The following is a 20,034-nucleotide window of genomic DNA, read 5'->3' as shown; positions in this document are numbered from 1 at the left end:
AAGGTAAGATTGTCGAAAATTTAGTGTAAAGGGCCCCATGTCTGTGTTCGCCTTGGGCCCCCAAATTGCTAAATCTGCCTCTGGATGTGCTACTACTAGTTTATCCGTTTAATTATAGATCCACTAGGATAAATACTATAAAGCTTATCTCTCACCAAATAGAATATTTACTAAGAAATCACAATATAACTATAGACACATTACTGTGTCTTTGTGTGTGTGTGTGTGTGTGTGTGTGTGTGTGTGTGTGTGTGTGTGTGTGTGTGTGTGTGTGTGTGTGTGTGTGTGTGTGTGTGTGCGTGCATGCGTGCTTTGTCTTCTCGATCCCCAGTGAGTCGTGGAGGATGGCTGCTTATACTGAGCCAGGATTCTCTGGAGGTTTCTTCCTGTTAAAAGGGAGTTTTCTTCTCCACTGTCACTGCATACTTGCTTAGTATGAGGATTGCTGTAAAGTCACTGACACTGGTCAGTGACTTGATGCAATTTGCTGGGTTCCTTATATAGGAAACATTATTTCTGATTGGCTTAATGAACTAACCTGAAATGGAATGTTTATTATGTGAAGTGCCTTGAGACGACTCTTTTCGTGATTTGGCGCTATATAAATAAAATTGAATTGAATTGAATTGCTTACCGGGGCACTTTAAATATCCATGATAGTTAAATTAAAACAGAAATGTAATGGTGTTGAATGTTAATTATTATTATTTAAAAATAAAAGTAACGGAAAGAAGCTTATCATGACCCGTTTTTAACCCTGCGATCAGAACGATGGGGAAAAAACTCGAACATTTATATATATGTTTGTATGTATGTATACATATTGTTATTTTAAATTAACTTCTGTTTCATTTCATTGTATGATGGCCTGTGTAAGGAAAATAATGTTTAATCACATATGTGACAATCATATATTCATTTTTATGGTTAATCATAAGTTTGCTTTGTGAAAATAAGGTTTGATCAAACATGTATTTATATGCTTATAATTAATCACCTGTATGTTAATCCCCATATTAATCATTTCAATGTTCGGGTGTTACTCACGTCCCTTTGAACTGAACGATGCATATACCAAATGGATGACTCACCTGTGACTGGTACAGCCTAGCACTGAGTTAGACCTATATCTGATTTATGCAGGCTGATACTGCTAGAAGTTTCAGCTTGTGCTGAAGGAGATTCTCAACAGGCGAAGGCCAGGTGCAGACTAGACCATCTAAAAGCTGTTCAAAGGGGAAAAGCCAGGGCGTAGGTCATCACAGCCTTAGCAAAGGAAGATAGGGTAGGAAGCAGATGGGGCAATGTGTCTCCCATCTTATCTGGAGGAGGGAGTGAAAGCAGAGAGGGATGTCTGTTACCAAGGCAACAGGTGATGGCCTTCAATAAAGTTGGGGAGGGGTCAACATGAAACTTTGCTGCATGAGAGGATGAATAAAAAGGTGTACATCTTGTAAAATCTTCAGATTTTTCACAGGGACTGGGGTGGCAGAATCTCTCCTAATGCATGTGGAAAATAAAGTGTGATGATTGCAACATAAGGCAACTTGTGGCTTACTTCTTGTCCCACGTCCCTGGTTGTAACTGCCTTCTATAATTTTGTACATAACTGTAACAGAAATGTTGTGATTGTATATTTTGCTGCCTTTTGGCCAGGGCTCCCTCAAAACTGAGAACTTTAATCTCAATGGAAGCTTCCTGGTTAAATAAAGAATATAAAAATAAGTAAATAAAATGTATTTAGATAATGAAACGTCAAAAAGGAAAATTATTTTACTTGTTTGTCAGTGCATTTGAAGAAACAACTTAAAATGTTATTTATTTAACCAGATGAGTCGATAGAGAACTCATTCACATTTACAACAACGATCTGGCCAAGAGGCAGCAGCAACAGACACATAATTGTCAAAGAAAAACAGATGAGATGAAATCAAACAAGATTAAAATAAAAATAAAGGAAATAACAAAACTATTATAACAGGTGTAAAACTAACTTGTCTTTACTTTAAGTAATTGTTTGAGGAAGATATCACATGTTATGTGTTTATTAGTCCCATTCTGAACACACAGGTGTGTTTTATTCTGCTCCAGCAGGTGGTGCTAGTGCACCTTTACGCTGGTCACCGACCACCAGAAGAAGCAGAAACCGGAAGCTGCTAGCTGAGCTAGCTTTTTGTTGTTCTGGTGTGTGAGGAGAATATTTGAGGCTCTGCAGTAAAAATGTCTTCACTTCAGTCTCTGGGAGAGTTGATCAGCTAAAGCGACTAAATGCTGCTGCAGAAATCTTCTCACCAGGCTGTGGAAACTTTCTTCTCCTCCTCAACAACTTGGTGGAGTTCTTTCCAGAACCAGAGAAGATATTCTGCGGTCTTCGTGACAATCGGAGCTCCAGAATCAGGTTGTGGGTCAGAAAAGCTTTTCTCTAGACTTCCTGCCCTCTGGATCTGCTGCTGTTCCTTTGGCCTCTCTGAGAAACGCGCTCGTTTTGCTGCTTTCATCAGATTGAAGAGGTTCCCTCTATCAGACTCGCTCATCTGAGTTGGTCATCATCGCTGCTCGCTCTCTGATCCATCCTGCTCACACTCTCCGACGGAAAAGCCCCGAGTCTGAATGTGACTCTGGAGGAAAAAGCGGTTAGCTCTACTCCGTGAACTCAGGGGACCAAGGGTCCTCTTTTCCAGACTGGATCTGTCCTCAGCTGATCAGAACCAAAGCGTTGGATCTTTAATCTCCTGCGTTGTTCTGAAGCAGCATCTTAATCAGCTCTCCTGCTTTGTTTCTATTGCAGCTGTTAGCTAAACACGGCTAAAGAAAACCTGCTACCACTTCAGGATCATCCATCAGCTGGGACTGATTCATCGTGTGTTCTTCACCACCTGGACCTGGACAGCATGGACACAGGTACTGGTGGATGAATGAATATATGGTCAGTCTATGGTGAGACATTACAGTGAAATTATGAGAATGAGGTTCAATCTTTAAAATAATGATCTGTATGTGTTTAGCACTACTGGGGTTCTAAACCCCCCAAAGCTTTTTACATCACAACCAGTCATTCACACACTGTTGTGTAACTTTGAAGTTTTAGAGTGATTAGATCTCTCTAATGAATGATTTTGAAGCCAAGTATAGTGGTCATGTGACTCGTATTGATCCAAAAAAATTTTTTGTTTTGAGGGGAGTTAAAGTCCCAAAGTGATCGTCCCACACTGGTGAAGTTACGTCCTGCATTTGACCCATCCCTATGGGGAGCGGTGAGATCATCGACATAAATATACTGGACATCTCCTTTCCATAGGCTCCAATATCACGTTTTTGTACTAAAATGGGAGGTGGCCACTAGGCTTGGGCGGTATTACGGTATACACGCAGTATTACAAAATAGCAACGGTGTCAGTTCCATTACCGTCATGAAAAACAGCTGTGCGTGCGTGCACTTAGGAGACAAGGATTAAAAATGTAAAAATCAATTTAAAAGATGAAGTAATTTCATGTATAAAACTGATGCGTTTTTGAATTTTTGTTTTTACTTAAATATTTTAAAAATGTTTTGTAAGCTTTGGAGATATTTCATAAAGTTTATGAACGTGACGTTACGTAATCACGTGACAGTGCGGAGGAGAAAGGCTGAGCGAAAGGTGTAACATCTGCAGGATGGCGCCGCAGATGGCAGCCTCGGTACATTGCTCTCTTTTGTTTGTGTTGTTTTTGTATATTTTTTTGGAAATCAGCGATGCAAAACGGATTACTTTCAGTAGAGATGAACTACTGGGTATCAGGCAACAAACCACAGAAACAAATTTTCAAAAATTTGAGGACCCTGGGAGTTTATTGGAAGTTTTGATCGGAGGAACTGCTGTTTGTTGGAGAAGGAAGCGCAGGAGGGGTAAACGAGCAGGATCGCTGGTGAGACTCCGCCAACGGGGATTTCGTATGCCTCTCCCAGCAATACACCTAGCGAACGTCCGATCCCTACCTAATAAAATGGACGAGCTGCTCCTTCTGAACAGGACCAACCGAGATTTTGCACACTCCGCTGCCCTCTGCTTTACGGAAACGTGGCTCAGTGACTTGATTCCTGATAATGGCTTATACCTGCCCGGGTTTTGTTTACATCGCGCAGACCGGGAAAAAGAGCTATCAGGGAAGATGAAAGGAGGTGGAATCTGCTTCTACATTAATGAATGTTGGTGTACAGATGCTACAGTTCTCAGTAAACATTGTAGCTCAAACTTGGAGACAATATTTTTGAACTGTAAGCCGTTTTACTCCCCGCGGGAAATATCATCATTCATTTTGATTGGAGTTTACATACATCCTCAAGCAGATGTGAGTGTTGCATTGCAGACTCTCGCCGATCAAGTTACCTCCACAGAGAACAAGTACCCAGACTCAGTGCTCATTATTTTGGGTGATTTCAATCAGGCTAAACTTAATACCGAACTACCGAAATACAGACAGCACATCAGATGTCCGACTAGAGGCAAAAACATACTGGATCATTGCTATACAGTTCTTAAAGGGGCATACCACTCTGTCCCTCGTGCAGCTCTCGGCCTCTCTGACCATAATTTGATTCATCTTATCCCCACTTATAAACAAAAACTAAAATCTGTAAAGCCAGCCATCAGGACAGTGAGGAAATGGACAAATGAAGCAAAAGAGGAGTTACAGGACTGTTTTGTTTGTACAGACTGGAGAGTATTTGCAGATGCCACAGGGGATCTGAACGAGCTAACAGACACTGTGACATCCTACATCACCTTCTGTGAGGAAGTGTGTGTGCCAACAAAGACTTTTCGCACCTTTAATAACAACAAGCCATGGTTTACAGCAACTCTGAGCCAGTTGAGACGGGCAAAGGAGCAGGCTTATAGGGCAGGAGACAGGCCCCTGTACAAATCACTCAGGAACACGTTGAACAAGGAGATCAGAGCTGCTAAAATTAAGTATGCAGCAAAGCTGAAAAACCAGTTTACAGCCAACAACCCACATTATTGTGGAGAAACATTCAGCAAATTACCAACTACAGGAGACCATCCTCCATTTCTGATGCTAATCATGGCCTTGCGGAGGAGCTAAATGGCTTTTATTGTCGCTTTGAGGAAAGGAATGTCACACCCCTCCTCCACTCCAGCATAGCTGCAGCCACCACCCCTCACCTGGACACTCTTACTCCTCTTTCCTCTAAATCACAAGCTACGTTCCTTGTGAAGGAAGAGGATGTCTGCAACATCTTTAGGAGACAGAACGTACGGAAGGCACCAGGCCCAGATGGAGTAACTCCTTCCTGCCTCAGGACATGTGCTGTCCAACTAGCACCTGTCTTCACAACGATATTCAACAGATCGCTGGAGCTGTGTGAGGTTCCATCATGCTTCAAAAGCTCAACTATCATCCCAGTACCGAAGAAATCCTCCCCTACAGAATTGAATGACTACAGACCCATGGCTTTGACATCAGTAGTCATGAAGTCCTTTGAGCGCTTGGTGCTGTCCCATCTTAAAAGCACCACAGGCCACCAGCTGGATCCCCTGCAGTTTGCCTATAGGGCAAACAGGTCAGTGGATGATGCGATTAACATGGGGCTGCACTTCATCCTGGAACATCTTGATCAACCAAGGACCTACGCAAGGATATTGTTTGTGGATTTTAGCTCTGCTTTTAACACCGTTATACCAGAAATCCTCACCTCAAAGCTTTCTCAGCTCACTGTTTCCCCTGCTATGTGTCAGTGGATTTCCAGCTTCCTGACAAATAGGAGCCAGCATGTGCGGTTGAACAATGTTACGTCTGGCACAAGGCTGATCAGCACCGGTACACCACAGGGGTGTGTCCTTTCTCCACTGCTCTTTTCATTGTACACCAATGACTGCACCTCTAAGGACACAGCTGTAAAAATTCTGAAATTTGCAGACGACACCACTGTCATTGAGCTCATCCAGGATGGTGATGAGTCTGCTTATCAGCGAGAAGTTGAGAGGCTGGTGGTCTGGTGTAGTCAGCACAATCTTGAGCTTAACACCCTTAAGACTGTGGAGATGGTCGTGGATTTTAGGAAGCTTCGCACAGTGCTGCCCCCCCTCACAATATCCAACAGCCCAGTGTCAATGGTGGACTCATTCAAGTTCTTGGGAACTATCATTTCCAGGGATCTGAAGTGGGAAACAAACATCAACTCCATCCTCAAAAAGGCTCAGCAGAGGATGGATTTCTTACGGCAACTAAGGAAGTATGGCCTACCACAAGAGCTGCTGCTCATCTTCTACACTGCTGCAGTCGAATCCATACTTTGCTCATCCATCACTGTCTGGTTTGGGTCAGCCACAAAAATGGACAAATGCAGACTACAGCGTATTATTAAAACAGCAGATGCCCAACTGACCTCTGTCCAGGAACTGTACATCAGCAGGACCAGGAAAAAGGCAGTGAATATTGTCCAAGATGCCACACATCCTGCATCTACTCTTTTCCATCTCCTCCCATCTGACAGACGCTATAGATCGCTGTACACAAAAACTACCAGACACAAGAACAGTTTCTTTCCTTCAGCCATTTCTCTCCTGAATCTGTAGATTATTTTACCATCCTTTTACTATAGTTTTTAATACTTAATCAGTATGCTTATGGATGTGTGTGTGTGTGTGTGTGTGTGTGTGTGTGTGTGTGTGTGTGTGTGTGTGTGTGTGTGTGTGTGTGCGTGCGTGTGTGTGTGTGGGTATGTATATATGTATATAGGTGTGTGCGTAAATGAACATGTGTGTGGGTATTATGTTCTTATGTGTTTTTAGGTATTTTTATTCTCATTTATTATGGTTGTTGTATGTTTTAGAGAGCGACCATCTACCGAAGACAAATTCCTTGTAAATGTAATTTTACTTGGCCAATAAATCTGAAAGATGACAGGTTGCGCACCGACTGACTTGGTGTCTAGAGCTGAAATGATTCCTCGAGTACCTAGAATAATTCGAGTACAAAAAATCCTCGAGTCAAATTCTCTGCCTCGAGGATTCGTTTAATTCATATTTAATTAATTCATGGCTTTGCAATCGCCCGGGGTCATGTTTCACCCGGACCGAAATAAGTGACGCACATGCCCACTGGACTGAATGCACACGCGAGTAGCGAATATAACTTAACTTTCTCTTAAGCCATGGCGGACAACGTAGACCCCGGTGGAGGGCGAAAAAGACAGAAAATGTCAAAGTTGTGGGACCATATTTCACGTCGTAAGGCGGAAAACGTAGTCCAGTATAAATACTGTAAAATGGATTTAGCCTACCACAACACCACATCCTCCGTGCTGCAGCACCTGTAAATGTCACTTCTGCAAGCGGACTCGGAGCCTCTACAAGATAATGCATTTTAGCCTGTTTTTCTATATATTCTGCGGACTCTGCGACTTTTTCGTTTGTAGCACTCAGTTTCAGCTCACACCGTACATCTGGTAGCAACACGTCGGACTTAAAATGTGCCAAAAAATAGCAGTTTTTACACAACACGTCAGATTTTTTTATTGTGTTATTGATGTCTGTTGTCCCTCGGGGTTTCTGCAGGAGGACACGGGTATTTATGAGTGGCGGAGAAAAACGAAAGAAAGTAAATAAATGTTTTGTGATCAGTATAATTTGACAAAACCACAGCAAACATGCTTTTGGCAATCCTTGTTAGTGTGAGAAAAAAAAGTGTGGAAATTAAAACGGACGTGTGTTAATAGGGAAACAGCCGGCGAGCTGTTTGCGCCGTGAGCGGTTCTGGTTCTGTTTGGGCCGCAGCCGCTCGCAGCGTTATTCTCCTAGTTTTTGTCTGGCTTGCAGGCAGTGGCGGCTGGTGAAAAATATTTTTGGTGGGGCTGTGCTATTTTTTTATTTTTAAACAAACTTGTGCTTTCTGAGCTTTGTGCACAACTTCACTATTTCCTGAAGTAAGAACAGCTCTTTTATTTCCTGTCTTACATCATTGGACAAACTGATTAATCCAGGTGTGTCTGACTATTGGCACGCTGCCTTGCAGACCAAGGTTGAAAAATACTGCATTAAATTGCACATAAAATAACACGACCATAAATGGTAAATAGGCAATGCAAGAGGCAAGTAACAAAACCATTTTGTTTAATTTCAACATTTGAGTGAACACCAAAAATTATGAGCAGGTCACTGTTACAGTAATGGTAGTAAACACCACTTAGACAAAATTCAAGAAATTTACACTGTTAAATATTTCTGGAGTGTTGTGCCAAGGTCAACTTTATACAAAGATCAAGTGGATGCATTTGTGTGTGTGTGTGATACCTCATTTGTACAGAAATTTTGCCCTTCTGTCCTTCTGAGTGGCAAAGCTCTCGATGAGCTTTTTATTGAAGTCAGGAATGTTTGTGACAAGCTTTTTTTCCATGGAGAGCATGGCAAGAGCATTCAGCCCATCCTGTGTCATGGTGTTCCTCAAGGAAAGTCTTAATCCTCTTTAAAGTAGAAAAGCACCTTTCTGATTCGGCTGTGGTCATGGGTGTGGTGACAAGAATCTTCTTTTGCATGGCTCAGGATGGTGTGAAAAACCTGTCATATGATAAATAAAAAACAACAGATAAGTACATAGGAAACACTTTTATAAGAAATAATGTCATCAGTATCCTCTTACAAATGTCATATTTCCCAGTTTTTGGGACAATAAAACATTTCTGATTCTCAATCAGATGTTTTTACATTTGAGGTAAAAACATCTAATTGAGAATCAGAAATGTTTAATTGTCCCAAAAGCTGGGAAATTTGTTTGCTGCAGCAGAAGTGTAACAAGTAAAATGGAATCAGATTGATGTACAGGTGCTGGCCAGTAAATTAGAATATCATCAAAAGGTTGAAAATATTTCAGTAATTCCATTCAAAACGTGAAACTTGTACATTATATTCATGCAATGCACACAGACCAATGTATTTCCGATGTTTATTACGTTTAATTTTGATATTTATAGGTGACAACCAATGAAAACATCAAATCTGGTATCTCAGAAAATTAGAATATTCTAAAGGCCAATGAAAAAATGTTTGTTTCTCTAATGTTGGCCAACTGAAAAGAATGAACATGAAAAGAATGTGCATGTATAGCACTCAATACTTAGTCGGGGCTCCTTTTGCCTCAATAACTGCAGTAATGCGGCGTGGCATGGACTCGATCAGTCTGTGGCACTGCTCAGGTGTTATGAGAGCCCAGGTTGCTCTGATAGTCGTCTTCAGCTCCTCTGCATTGTTGGGTCTAGCGTATTGCATCCTCCGCTTCACAATACCCCATAGATTTTCTATGGGGTTAAGGTCAGGCGAGTTTGCTGGCCAATCAAGGACAGGGATACCATGGTCCTTGAACCAGGTGCTGGTGGTTTTGGCACTGTGTGCAGGTGCCAAGTCCTGTTGAAAGGTGAAGTCTGCATCCCCATAAAGTTGGTCAGCAGCAGGAAGCATGAAGTGCTCTAAAACTTCCTGGTAGACGGCTGCATTGACCCTGGACCTCAGGAAACAGAGTGGGCCAACACCGGCAGATGACATGGCACCCCACACCATCACTGACGGTGGAAACTTTACACTGGACCTCATGCAACGTGGATTCTGTGCTTCTCCGCTCTTCCTCCAGACTCTGGGTCCTTGATTTCCAAAGGAAATGCAGAACTTGCTTTCATCAGAAAACATAACTTTGGACCACTCAGCATCAGTCCAGTCCTTTTTGTCCTTGGCCCAGGCGAGACGCTTCTTGCGCTGTTTCTTGTTCAAGAGTGGCTTGACACACGGAATGCGACACCTGAATCCCATGTCTTTCATGAGTCTCCTCGTGGTGGTTCTTGAAGCGCTGACTCCAGCTGCAGTCCACTCTTTGTGGATCTCCCCCACATTTTTGAATGGGTTTGTCGTCACAATTCTCTGCAGGGTGCGGTTATCCCTAGAGCTTGTACACTTTTTTCTACCACATTTTTTCCGTCCCTTCGCCTGTCTGTTAATGTGCTTGGACACAGAGCTCTGCGAGCAGCCAGCTTCTTTAGCAATCACCTTTTGTGTCTTGCCCTCCTTGTGCAAGGTGTCAATGATTGTCTTTTGGACAGCTGTTAAGTCAGAAGTCTTCCCCATGATTGTGGTGCCTTCAAAACAAGACTGAGGGACCTTTTAAAGGCCTTTGCAGGTGTTTTGAGTAAATCAGCTGATTAGAGTGGCAGCAGGTGTCTTCTATATTCAGCCTTTTCAGAATATTCTAATTTTTTGAGATACCAAATTTGGAGTTTTCATTAGTTGTCACTTATGAATATCAAATTTAAATGTAATGAACATTGGAAATACATTGGTCTGTGTGCATTGCATGAATATAATGTACAAGTTTCACGTTTTGAATGGAATTACTGAAATATTTTCAACCTTTTGATGATATTCTAATTTACTGGCCAGCACCTGTATGTACAAATTTACATGAAATACACATTTACGTGATTAAATATGTATAATAAGTATGTGTGTTGAAATTAGTTTTTACAGTTATTGCACATTAAACATGTTATTAAACAAATGTCCCGGTTTGTGGGACAACCAAGGATTTCTGATTCTGATTGTCTTGTTCACAGAAATGTAATGTACAGCTTACCTCTGCACCCAGCTGCTGTTGTTCCCTGCATGGCAACGTTAGCTCTGCTGCCTAGCATGGCTAGCTTCACCGTGTTGTTGTCCATGTCTGCCCGGGATGACTCGTGTTTCTTCCCCTTCTCAGAAAAATGTTTCATGTCTGTAACTCCTGACTCATCCATGCCTTATCTGTCCCAGCCGTTTTGAATAACAAACACGGAAAGCAAAATAACGCATTAGCGTGATTGCATCCAGCTAGCCAAGCCTTCCTGGTGTACCAATTTCGGGAGAAGCCTAGTGTGTACAGTTTACCTCTCTCCTTCTCCTGCTGGCTTATCTTTACGTCGGGCTGATCTGGTCCAAGCTCTTTGACATTAAGTTTTTCCACCATAGTTCTCCTCTCGAACGGATACTGGAGAAGAGACCGAACTGAATTCAGTGGCTGCTGAGATCCGGTATCCATGCTGGTTGTAGTCACCGGCGGCGTCCATGTTACATCTGCGTCACGACCAAAAACGACTCTGCCGAGTTCTATCGAACACCAACGAATCCTTTGGCGGTAGCTCCATCGCCCATCATGCTTCTGAAACGTTCTGAAACAACGTCGACGCTGATTGGATACATTCCCACTCCTACCCTTTGATATTGTTGTCAGCAATTGGACAGCTGGTCTCGTCCTGTTTGGGCGATTGAAAAACAGCACACAGCCTCCACCGCTCGGCAGAGCTCGGCAGAGCTTGGCAGAGACCGGCAGAGACCAATATAGATATATATATATATATGATTTATTTTTGTTACAAAACACACAATTAACTTAGAATATGTGATTATTGTTAATTTTATTTATTTATTTATTTTTTAAAATAAAAATTAAAAACACTGAAAAACTGGGAGGGCGGCGCCCTATCGCCCTCTACTGGCCAGCCGCCACTGCTTGCAGGCTAGCAGATTCTCGCACGAGGGGAAAATCGGCTCAGGTTGTTTACTTATTTTTTGCACAGTTATTTGTTTACTGTGAAGTTGAAGGGCTGAAGTTATGCAAACTAATTTGGAATAAAACTTGAAGAATAACTGGCAATTGCTTGCTCATTTTAAGAGGTCTTTCATAATTATAACATGCTATTTGATATCAAATCAAATCACTTTTATTGTCACGTCACATGTGCAGGTACACTGGTACATTACATGCGAGTGAAATTCTTGTGTGCGAGCTTCACAGCAACAGAGTTGTGCAAAAATACAGTAATGTAAAAACAAGTAAAATATAAAAATGGCTAATCTAAGTATACAAATGAATAAAGTAAACAATAAGATAAGAGATATAAAATGTGCAGAGCGTTGGTATGTGCAAAACAGTGGCATTAATGTATAGTATGGAGCGTGTAATGTTGGAACTTGGTGGAGCTCGCGACGAGGCAGCCATACTCGGCGCCATCTTGGCTCATCAATATATGATATAAAGGTTTACAAACACAAAAGGGTAATTTATTAGAGTACTCGATTAATCGAAAAAAAGATTCGATAGAGTACTCGATTACAAAAATATTCGATATCTGCAGCCCTATTGGTGTCCAAAAAGAAAACAACCTCTGCAATTTGGGAATTTTTCAAACCAAATGACAAAGGAGAGCCGGTGAATCCCAATGAGGCAATTTGTAAATTATGCAACAAAAAGGTAACCGCGAGAAATGGAAACACCTCAAACCTACGGACACATCTCAGAATCAACCACCCAGTCACTGCTGCGAGGATGAATTTGGCTCCGAGTTCAGTCAGTGCAACAGATTCAACACCTCTCACTGACACCGATGCAGGACCAGGACCAACAACAAAGTCCACCACCAGTTACGCGCAGCCGACATTAATAGGGGCCTTTGCCAAAACAACAAAATATCAAAGGGACAGCCTCCGTTGGAAAACTTGCACTGATGCTGTGACAACATATTTTGCAAAGGAAATGGTTTCTTTCCACACGGTGGAAAAAAAGTAATTTAAGGACATGGTAACGGTCCTAGATGCCCAGCACGAGCTGCCCGGACGGAAACATTTTTCACAAACAGCGATCCCAAGTTTGTATGTTAAAGTCAGAGACGATGCTCAGGCGTTGCTGTCAGGGGCAGATAATTTTTCCTTAACAACTGACATGTGGTCGTCGGTTAATATGACGCCATACATGTCTCTGACTGTCCACATAATTACACCTGAGTGGAAACTTGAATCCAAATGCCTCCAAACAACCTATTTTCCAGAGAGTCACACAGTGGAGAATCTTGCAGCTGCGTTCAAAGCTGCACTTCAGGACTGGAAACTCGGAGAGGAAAAACTTTCAGCCATAACAACTGACAACGCTGCAAACATTTCTGCTGCAATCAGGTCCCTGCAGTGGCCGTGGCTTAACTGCTTTGGTCACAATTTAAACTTGGCGATCACAAATGCATTGCGTGACCATAAGCAAAAAACTGAGCGCGCCCTCGGATTATGCCGCAGCATTGTGGGGGCATTCCTCAAAATCCCGGAGCAGTTTCCAAGTGAGACCGAGGCTCTACTGAGGCCTTTCCACTGAGCTAGCTCTGTGGTCATGTGGGTCTGATGCTCATTAATTATACAGAATTTTAGGGTTTCAATACACTTAAACAGAAGAGTGAGAAAAAATTCACTCCCCTCAGAGTTGTCATAAGTGTAAACTAGATCATTTAAACAAAAAACATGTCTTGGTACCAGGCTGTAAACATGTTTATTTCTGCTGTGAAATTGGCATTTTTAACATGTGAGTCAATGAGGATTTGCTCGCTTCTGGCACCAGCCCCCAGCGGATGAGGGTGGAACTGCAATTTTTGGTACTTCCGGGTTGGGCCCAATTTTAGAGCCACATTGTGGGGGCTTGGGTGAGATTAAGCTGTGGGAACTATTTGGTCTTCTATCGGGTTTCAGTCACTACGAGAATCAGTCAGAGACAGGAGAGGTTTTCATCTTGTTCACAACCTACCTTTGTTGTAGCGTCAGTCACGCATCATCATTTGACCAATCACAGTTGAGTTGGGGAGACAGCATGCTGCAGACACAACGGCAGCAGCGCTGACAGCACGTATGACTGCTGTTGCTTCAGCACGTCGCTGTGGTTTAGAGCTTAAAGGCCCAGTGTGTAAACATTTAACTCTTTAGCGCCACGCAGTTCAGAGTAAGTATTGCAGCTCCGGTAGCCCACACTAGGGTTGGGCTGCTTTTCCATTCGCCCATCATTAGTCCAGTAAATGACGATGGGCCGTGGTTGGTGCATGTGACTGATTACGGTATGATTCACTGACTGATTTGCGAACACAGAAGAAGTCTAAACATGGATTTTTTATGGAAGCGAAGCACAAATTAGATTTTTCTTTTTGTTTAACTCACTCACTGCCAGCTGTTTCCTGAACAGAAAAGCCCTTCGCTGCCAGCGTTTGTCAGCGTTTTTACTGGTTTTTAAGAGTCACAGAACGTTGTGCTCTATGAGGATGTCATAGCCAAAACTACCAAATCATAGCGAAGACTCACTTCTTACAGGAAGAATCCGCGCGTTTTGAGTGTTTTCTGTTCTTTCATAGTGTGTTCTCGAATTGTGATCTGCAGAAGCTTTTCTGGTTCTCGCCTCATTTTTTTTTACAGCAGCGTCCCAAAACGATCTCCTAACACTCGTGTCAGACACAAGGCCCGCAGGCCACATCTGGCCCGCGGAGCATTTTTATGCAAGTAGTGCTCGCTGCAGAACCACAAAGGAGGAGCTGCACCAGAAGGTGGAGCTGCACCAGAGTCAGTCCCGCCCATAGAGGGTGTTATAGCTAATATCATCTAAAATGCAAGATTGAGGATGGAGTTGAGAGGTTAGTTGAACAGTTTTTGTAAAGGTTCCATATAGGGCTGCACGATATTAGGAAAACCTGCGATATTCGATAACAGTGCTTAATATTGCGATATCGATATTACTCACGATGAATGAACAAATACTAAAGTATGCAGTGTTGATGTCGTTTGGCGTGTGACGTCTGCTCTGGGTTCAAAGCAAACTAATGCATGAATTCCATTACAACATAACATTTTTATTGAATAAATATGCAGCTGCACCTGCTACTGTATTAGCAGCAAAACAACAAACTGCATGCATGCAGTTCCATATAATTAAAAATCTAAATTTTGGAACTTTTTATCATGTTATATTGTCATTTCCTGATAAGAAACACGCCAAAGCCATTTTTGGCCTCATTCACGCATTTTCCTCCCATCTCAGCTTCAATTTAGTCTCCTCCCCTGAAGCGGGTCTGGTCTTGGTTCTCAAATCTGGATATTCTGTGAAGTTCCTGACAAATTATTTCTGAAATGACTTCTACTGAGACACTGCTAGAAAAACCATACATCCCATCTACAACGACACACTGGATGGCACAATTACATGTGAGGCCACTTCTTTATTATCAGATGTAGTGGTGAAGTGGTTATGGAGTCAGATTGGCATGCAGTTTTGTGAAGGTTCGCCTCCCAGCAGCGGCATTAAGTTTTTTCTTCCTTTCTAGCTACACTTCCCTTTACTATGTTTACAACCATTTATTGGTATAACGTTTAAAATATAATGACTAATGTGTTATTTTATTTATTTATTTGTTTATTTAGCCAGTGTGAGTCCATTTGTGAGCAGAGTTTCAACTAAAATGCTGTTTAGGAACGACCAATTCAAAGAACTTTTACAGACATAAATATTTTGAATAAAATAAACATTACAACTAAAATATAAACCTATTAAATGTTTCAACTGGCTAAATAGATTGCTGCCCACCCCACCGAGAGTCGAACCAGCATCAGCAGAGGGGAAAGCAAAACTTAAGGCAGACGATCTTGCCACAGGACTACCAGAGCCCACACAACAACAAGCCTTAAATGTTGTATAGGACGCTTTTGTTGGAGAAGCTGTGGGCAGATATTTGGTAAAAGAAACCTTTTCGTTTCGGGATAAATTCAGGCTTTGTCATGTAGCAAGTTATATTTATCTTGTTTAATTGGAGCATAGAACATAGCATTAACAATTGTAAACTAGTAACAGCCGTAATTCATGTGGGTCAGGTTACACAAACAAAAACGGAAGAAGTCAGTGGGCTAGGCTGAGTTTGCGTGAATAGGCGGGGCTGATTCTGGTGCAGCTCCACCTTTGTAGTTCTGCAGCGAGCACCCTCTCTTTTTATGTGGCCCGCGAGATAATTATCAAAAATATGTTAAAAGTGACCCGCTGGCCGATTTTACCGCAAAGACTACAACTCTCATGATGCTTTGCGGCGTTAGCGCGGAGCCGAAGCGCCTCCTCCTTTGTGTTTTTTCCAGTGTCTGCTGCCGGTGTCTGCAGCTCCGCTGTCTCGGACAAACTAAACACTCCTCTCACTCAGCGCCGAGTTTACTCAGCTATTTTCTGACGTTGAAGCCCAGAAACAGAGATTTTAACCGCTCAGTAATGTGTTCACGACTGAAAGAGAAAGTGTTCCAGCTAACTTCCAGACAGAGCTGATATAACTCCAGCGAGCAGCGACACGCTCAAACCAGCATGACTCTGTGGCTGCTGTAGTTTTTATTTTTCCTCCCCGACACACAACAACGTGGTCAAGCTGCTCAGACATGTTCAGCAGCACAAACCTATGTGAGCACCTGTTGTCATCTAATGTTGTCATTATTATGATGAAGATGAACAAAACAACAGGAGTCTCCTCCTCAGCTCAGATCAACCCCATGATGCAGGTATCTGGCTGGAACAGGTGAGCATCACAGTAAACCAGTGGAGAAAACTGAGCTTTAAATATTTAGGTTTTATGCTCTTTTCCTAGCCTAGTGATCTAGAACAAATTCTTGCTTTGCAAAGTTTGGTCTAGCCACGCTCCATTGGAACCTCCGCAGCCCCTACCAGGACTCTGGCTAGCCAATCACAGCTCTCTAGAGGGGTTTCAAACACATAAAGAGCTGTGATTGGTCCATAATGGTGGGCCAATCATAGTGCTCTATCTGCTTTGTGAACAAATCACAGAGCTTTATACGCTTTATGGGCCAATCAGGGCACTCTATTTGCCTGGTGGGTGGGATGATGCAACAGAGTGAAACAAGAGTATGTCACATTCATTGTCCAGTGGAATGCGGAGATCATTTGAAAGACAACGGTAGAACCCGCCCCACAACCGAGAGCCATCAATGGAGCGTGGCCATTTAGTCTGGCTTGCCAGGCTACTCTTTTCCTGCTCTAAAACATGACAGTTAACAGGTGAGATGTTGCATTTTCATTTAAGATAAAATGATTTTTTTATTTTGTTTGCCTGTGAGAAAAGATTTAACCTACAGTAAAACAGGAAGTGGAAAGGCTGCAGATAGATGAATAGAATAGAAAATCCTTTTATTGTTCTTCAGTGGGGAAAGCTAGATGTCACAGCAGCGATGATCCAGGAGAAAAAAAGAATAAAAAATAAGAAAAATGAATAAACAACAACAAAACATAAATCCTGAACAGATTTTTAAAATGCTGAATATACCACAATTAATGAATACCACTGATGGGTTTTATTTAAAACGGACTTGCTCGAGTGTAATTTGGTTATTCCACATTCAGTGTTAAAGCAAAAATAAGTTTGTTTCCAAATTAAAAGGTTCTAAATTGCATAAATGTTGATAAAGAAAATGTGCAAATTTGCCGTCACTTTTTCAAAAAACATTAAGTTTGGCCCGCGACTTCGTCCCAGTGTGAATTTGAGTTTGACTCCCCTGATCTAACACGTGGATGTTCTGCTTCCTGATCATGGGACGTGTGATGTACACGGATGAAGATCGGCTTTATTGCTGGGATGTTTGTTCTCACGGTGCGGGGGCTCGTTCCGACGCCCACACAGTAAAAACATGCCAATGACAGTTAAAGAGTTGCTAAAGCGTTGAAAGGAAGTATGGCTTCTGCAGATCACAATTCGAGAACACACTATGAAAGAACAGAAAACACTCAAAATCCGGGCGACTGGTGAAGCTTAGAGGTCTTCTGGCCCGCTCACCTGCCTCCTTCAGGATTTCTGTCGGCGTGGGGCCCAGTCTGTGTTCCTCTTGGCATTCCCTGGATCTGGCAGTTCCATGTCTGATCTCGTTGGAGTTGCCCGGGGATCTGGCGGGCCCACAGATTCGCTCTGTGCCAATGGTGCTGCGCCATCGTGGAATCTGCCCAGCAAACCTTCTCCTAGTGCCTACGTCATCGGCAGTCTGCTCCACGGCTCGGAATGTACGTCAAGACTCGACCTCCATCAGCTTTGCTCTTATAAACGCAAGATCCATCAGAAACAAAACTTTTATACTAAGAGATCTTTTCCATGATCAAGCGCTGGACTTTCTCTGCGTCATGGAATCCTGGATCGCCCCGGGTGAGTCAGCTGTTCTAGCGGAGGCTCTCCCCCCTGCATGCTCATTCATAAACTCTCCAAGACAATGCGGCCGTGGAGGAGGCCTTTTAACTATTTTTAAATCTTCATTTACCTCCAACCCTTTTTCTCCTTCCACCGAAATTACCTCCAGGGGTGGACCTTTAAAGCGCCCGAGCGCCAATGGCGCTAAATTTTCTCGTCGGGCGGTAAATACTTGACGACTCACCGCCCGGGTGGCGCCCAAGCCTTATTTGTCATTTACACACCGGCTTTCACTTACATCCTAGACGCGCCCTGTAGGAAGCCGCCGTTTTCGTTTCACCCGCGTGAACCTGCGCGCCTCTAGCCACGTACTGCACGTACTGCACTTGTATGATTCGTGCACGTACTGCACGATTCTAGTTATAGTCACGTGAACTATAAGTTCACTATTAAAGACGTAGTGGAACCATGCTAGAAACACACAAGCACGCAGGGAGATGCCGCCGCCACAGGGATGGGATTTCTTGATGAAATCTCCGGCAAAACACTTTAAAACTGGTGAGAAGAAGCAAGAGAGTTCGAAACGGTATGAAGCGGAGAAGCGTGTGCGTAGGTGGAACGATTCTTGGCGGTTTAAAGAAGACGGGAGGCGCAGAGAATGGCCGTGTTCGAGTTGAGCAGCGCCTCGCCTGGAAAACAGACGAGAGCAGACGGAAGCAGCAGGGGGAGTGGCTGAAAGCCGGACAGATTTCCCTACATGTGTAGCTCGAGTTGATGATGGCTGAAGATATCGCGTGAGCGTTCACACTTGTTCAATTTTCAATTTTAATTCTGGTTCCTGTTAGCAGCTGAAACACATCCTCACGTGCTTGTGGATATCATATATTGTATATGAAGACATGACTGTAATAATAAGTAAAGGTTATCAGCTGTAGGTTTAGTGTGCTCATAGCAAACGTGACAAAAGAAAACAAATCACATTTCTCTTTATGGCCTATATAGTTGTCATCATCAATATAACATGATTTACAGAATACATGTGACCAACTATCATTTCTATCATTTCATGTTCTACCACCGGATGTTTGGATCAAGATGTGAACCAATCAGATCTTAGATCAGGTGAGAGCCAGGCGTTTCCCGTAATCTAGGTTTTGCAGCTGAAGGAGGGCAACTGCAGCATCTTGCTCCAAAATCTGCGGCCGCCTTGATCTCACGAGGTTATCGTTGCCTACGTATGCATGACGTCAGAGCAAGTCGGCGTCAAGTCGGACACAAATCTAACCGGCATGCACTGCGCACCGATCACCGCTGGTCTAATCTGCGCAGAACTGGCTCATCTCGAACACAGCCAATGGCTCGAGTACAGCAAAGCGGAGTTGGTGATGTACTGCGTTGTATGCCGGAAGTATACGACGACAAAATCGAGTTGTTGAGGGAACAAACAAATTCAAACTTGAATACGTTATTATGTTTGTGAATGTGTACAAAATAAAGGTTTATTACATTTAAAATGGTTCAGTTGTTATTTTGACTCGTTTTGGCAGCTGACCAGCGGGGCAGGTAGATTCTTGGCGGGGCCGGTAAATATTCAGAGTTACCGGCCCGGCTGGCCGGTTGGTTTTGAAGTTAATGTCCACCCCTGACCTCCTTTGAACTGAGTGCTTTTGAACTGGCAATTTCTCCCCCCCTCCTCTGTGTGTTAATTTACCGCCCCCCCAGATACAATAAGAACTTCATAACTGGTTTCTCTGCTCTCTTAGCTGAGATTTTCACTCGATATCAACATGTTCTCATTCTTGGAGACTTTAATATTCACATCTGCTGTCTGGAAAAACCATCGGTCTCTTCGCTCAGCCGAGCAGGAACTTCTGGTGGTCCCCCGGTCGAAATTTCGATCGAGGGGTTGTCGTGCGTTTTCTGTTTTGGCTCCAACTCTGTGGAACGAATTGCCACTGAGCATTAGGCAGGCTCCATCCCTTCAAGTCTTTAAGTCTCGTTTAAAGACTCATTTTTATCTGATTGCGTTTCAGCGCTAGGGTCACTTGAACTGCCCTAACATT

At 43.0% G+C, this 20,034-nt stretch overlaps 1 protein-coding gene across 1 annotated transcript in view; it reads left to right on the top strand.

The window, feature by feature from the left end:
- Window positions 1–2,788: 2,788 nt before the first annotated feature.
- LOC139069965 (zinc finger protein 271-like) overlaps window positions 2,789–20,034 on the top strand; it is a 90,154-nt gene continuing 72,908 nt past the window's right edge. Inside the window, exon 1 of the mRNA XM_070551437.1 lies at window positions 2,789–2,901. Within this exon, the coding sequence (XP_070407538.1) occupies window positions 2,892–2,901 (10 nt within the window). The 5' untranslated portion in view covers window positions 2,789–2,891. The remainder of the gene's footprint in view (window positions 2,902–20,034) is intronic.

The sequence above is a fragment of the Nothobranchius furzeri genome, chromosome 5, assembly GCF_043380555.1.
Source record: "Nothobranchius furzeri strain GRZ-AD chromosome 5, NfurGRZ-RIMD1, whole genome shotgun sequence".
Taxonomy (NCBI): Eukaryota; Metazoa; Chordata; class Actinopteri; order Cyprinodontiformes; family Nothobranchiidae; genus Nothobranchius; species Nothobranchius furzeri.
Note: the sequence above shows the minus strand (reverse complement) of the source record. Positions and strands in the feature narration are given on the sequence as shown.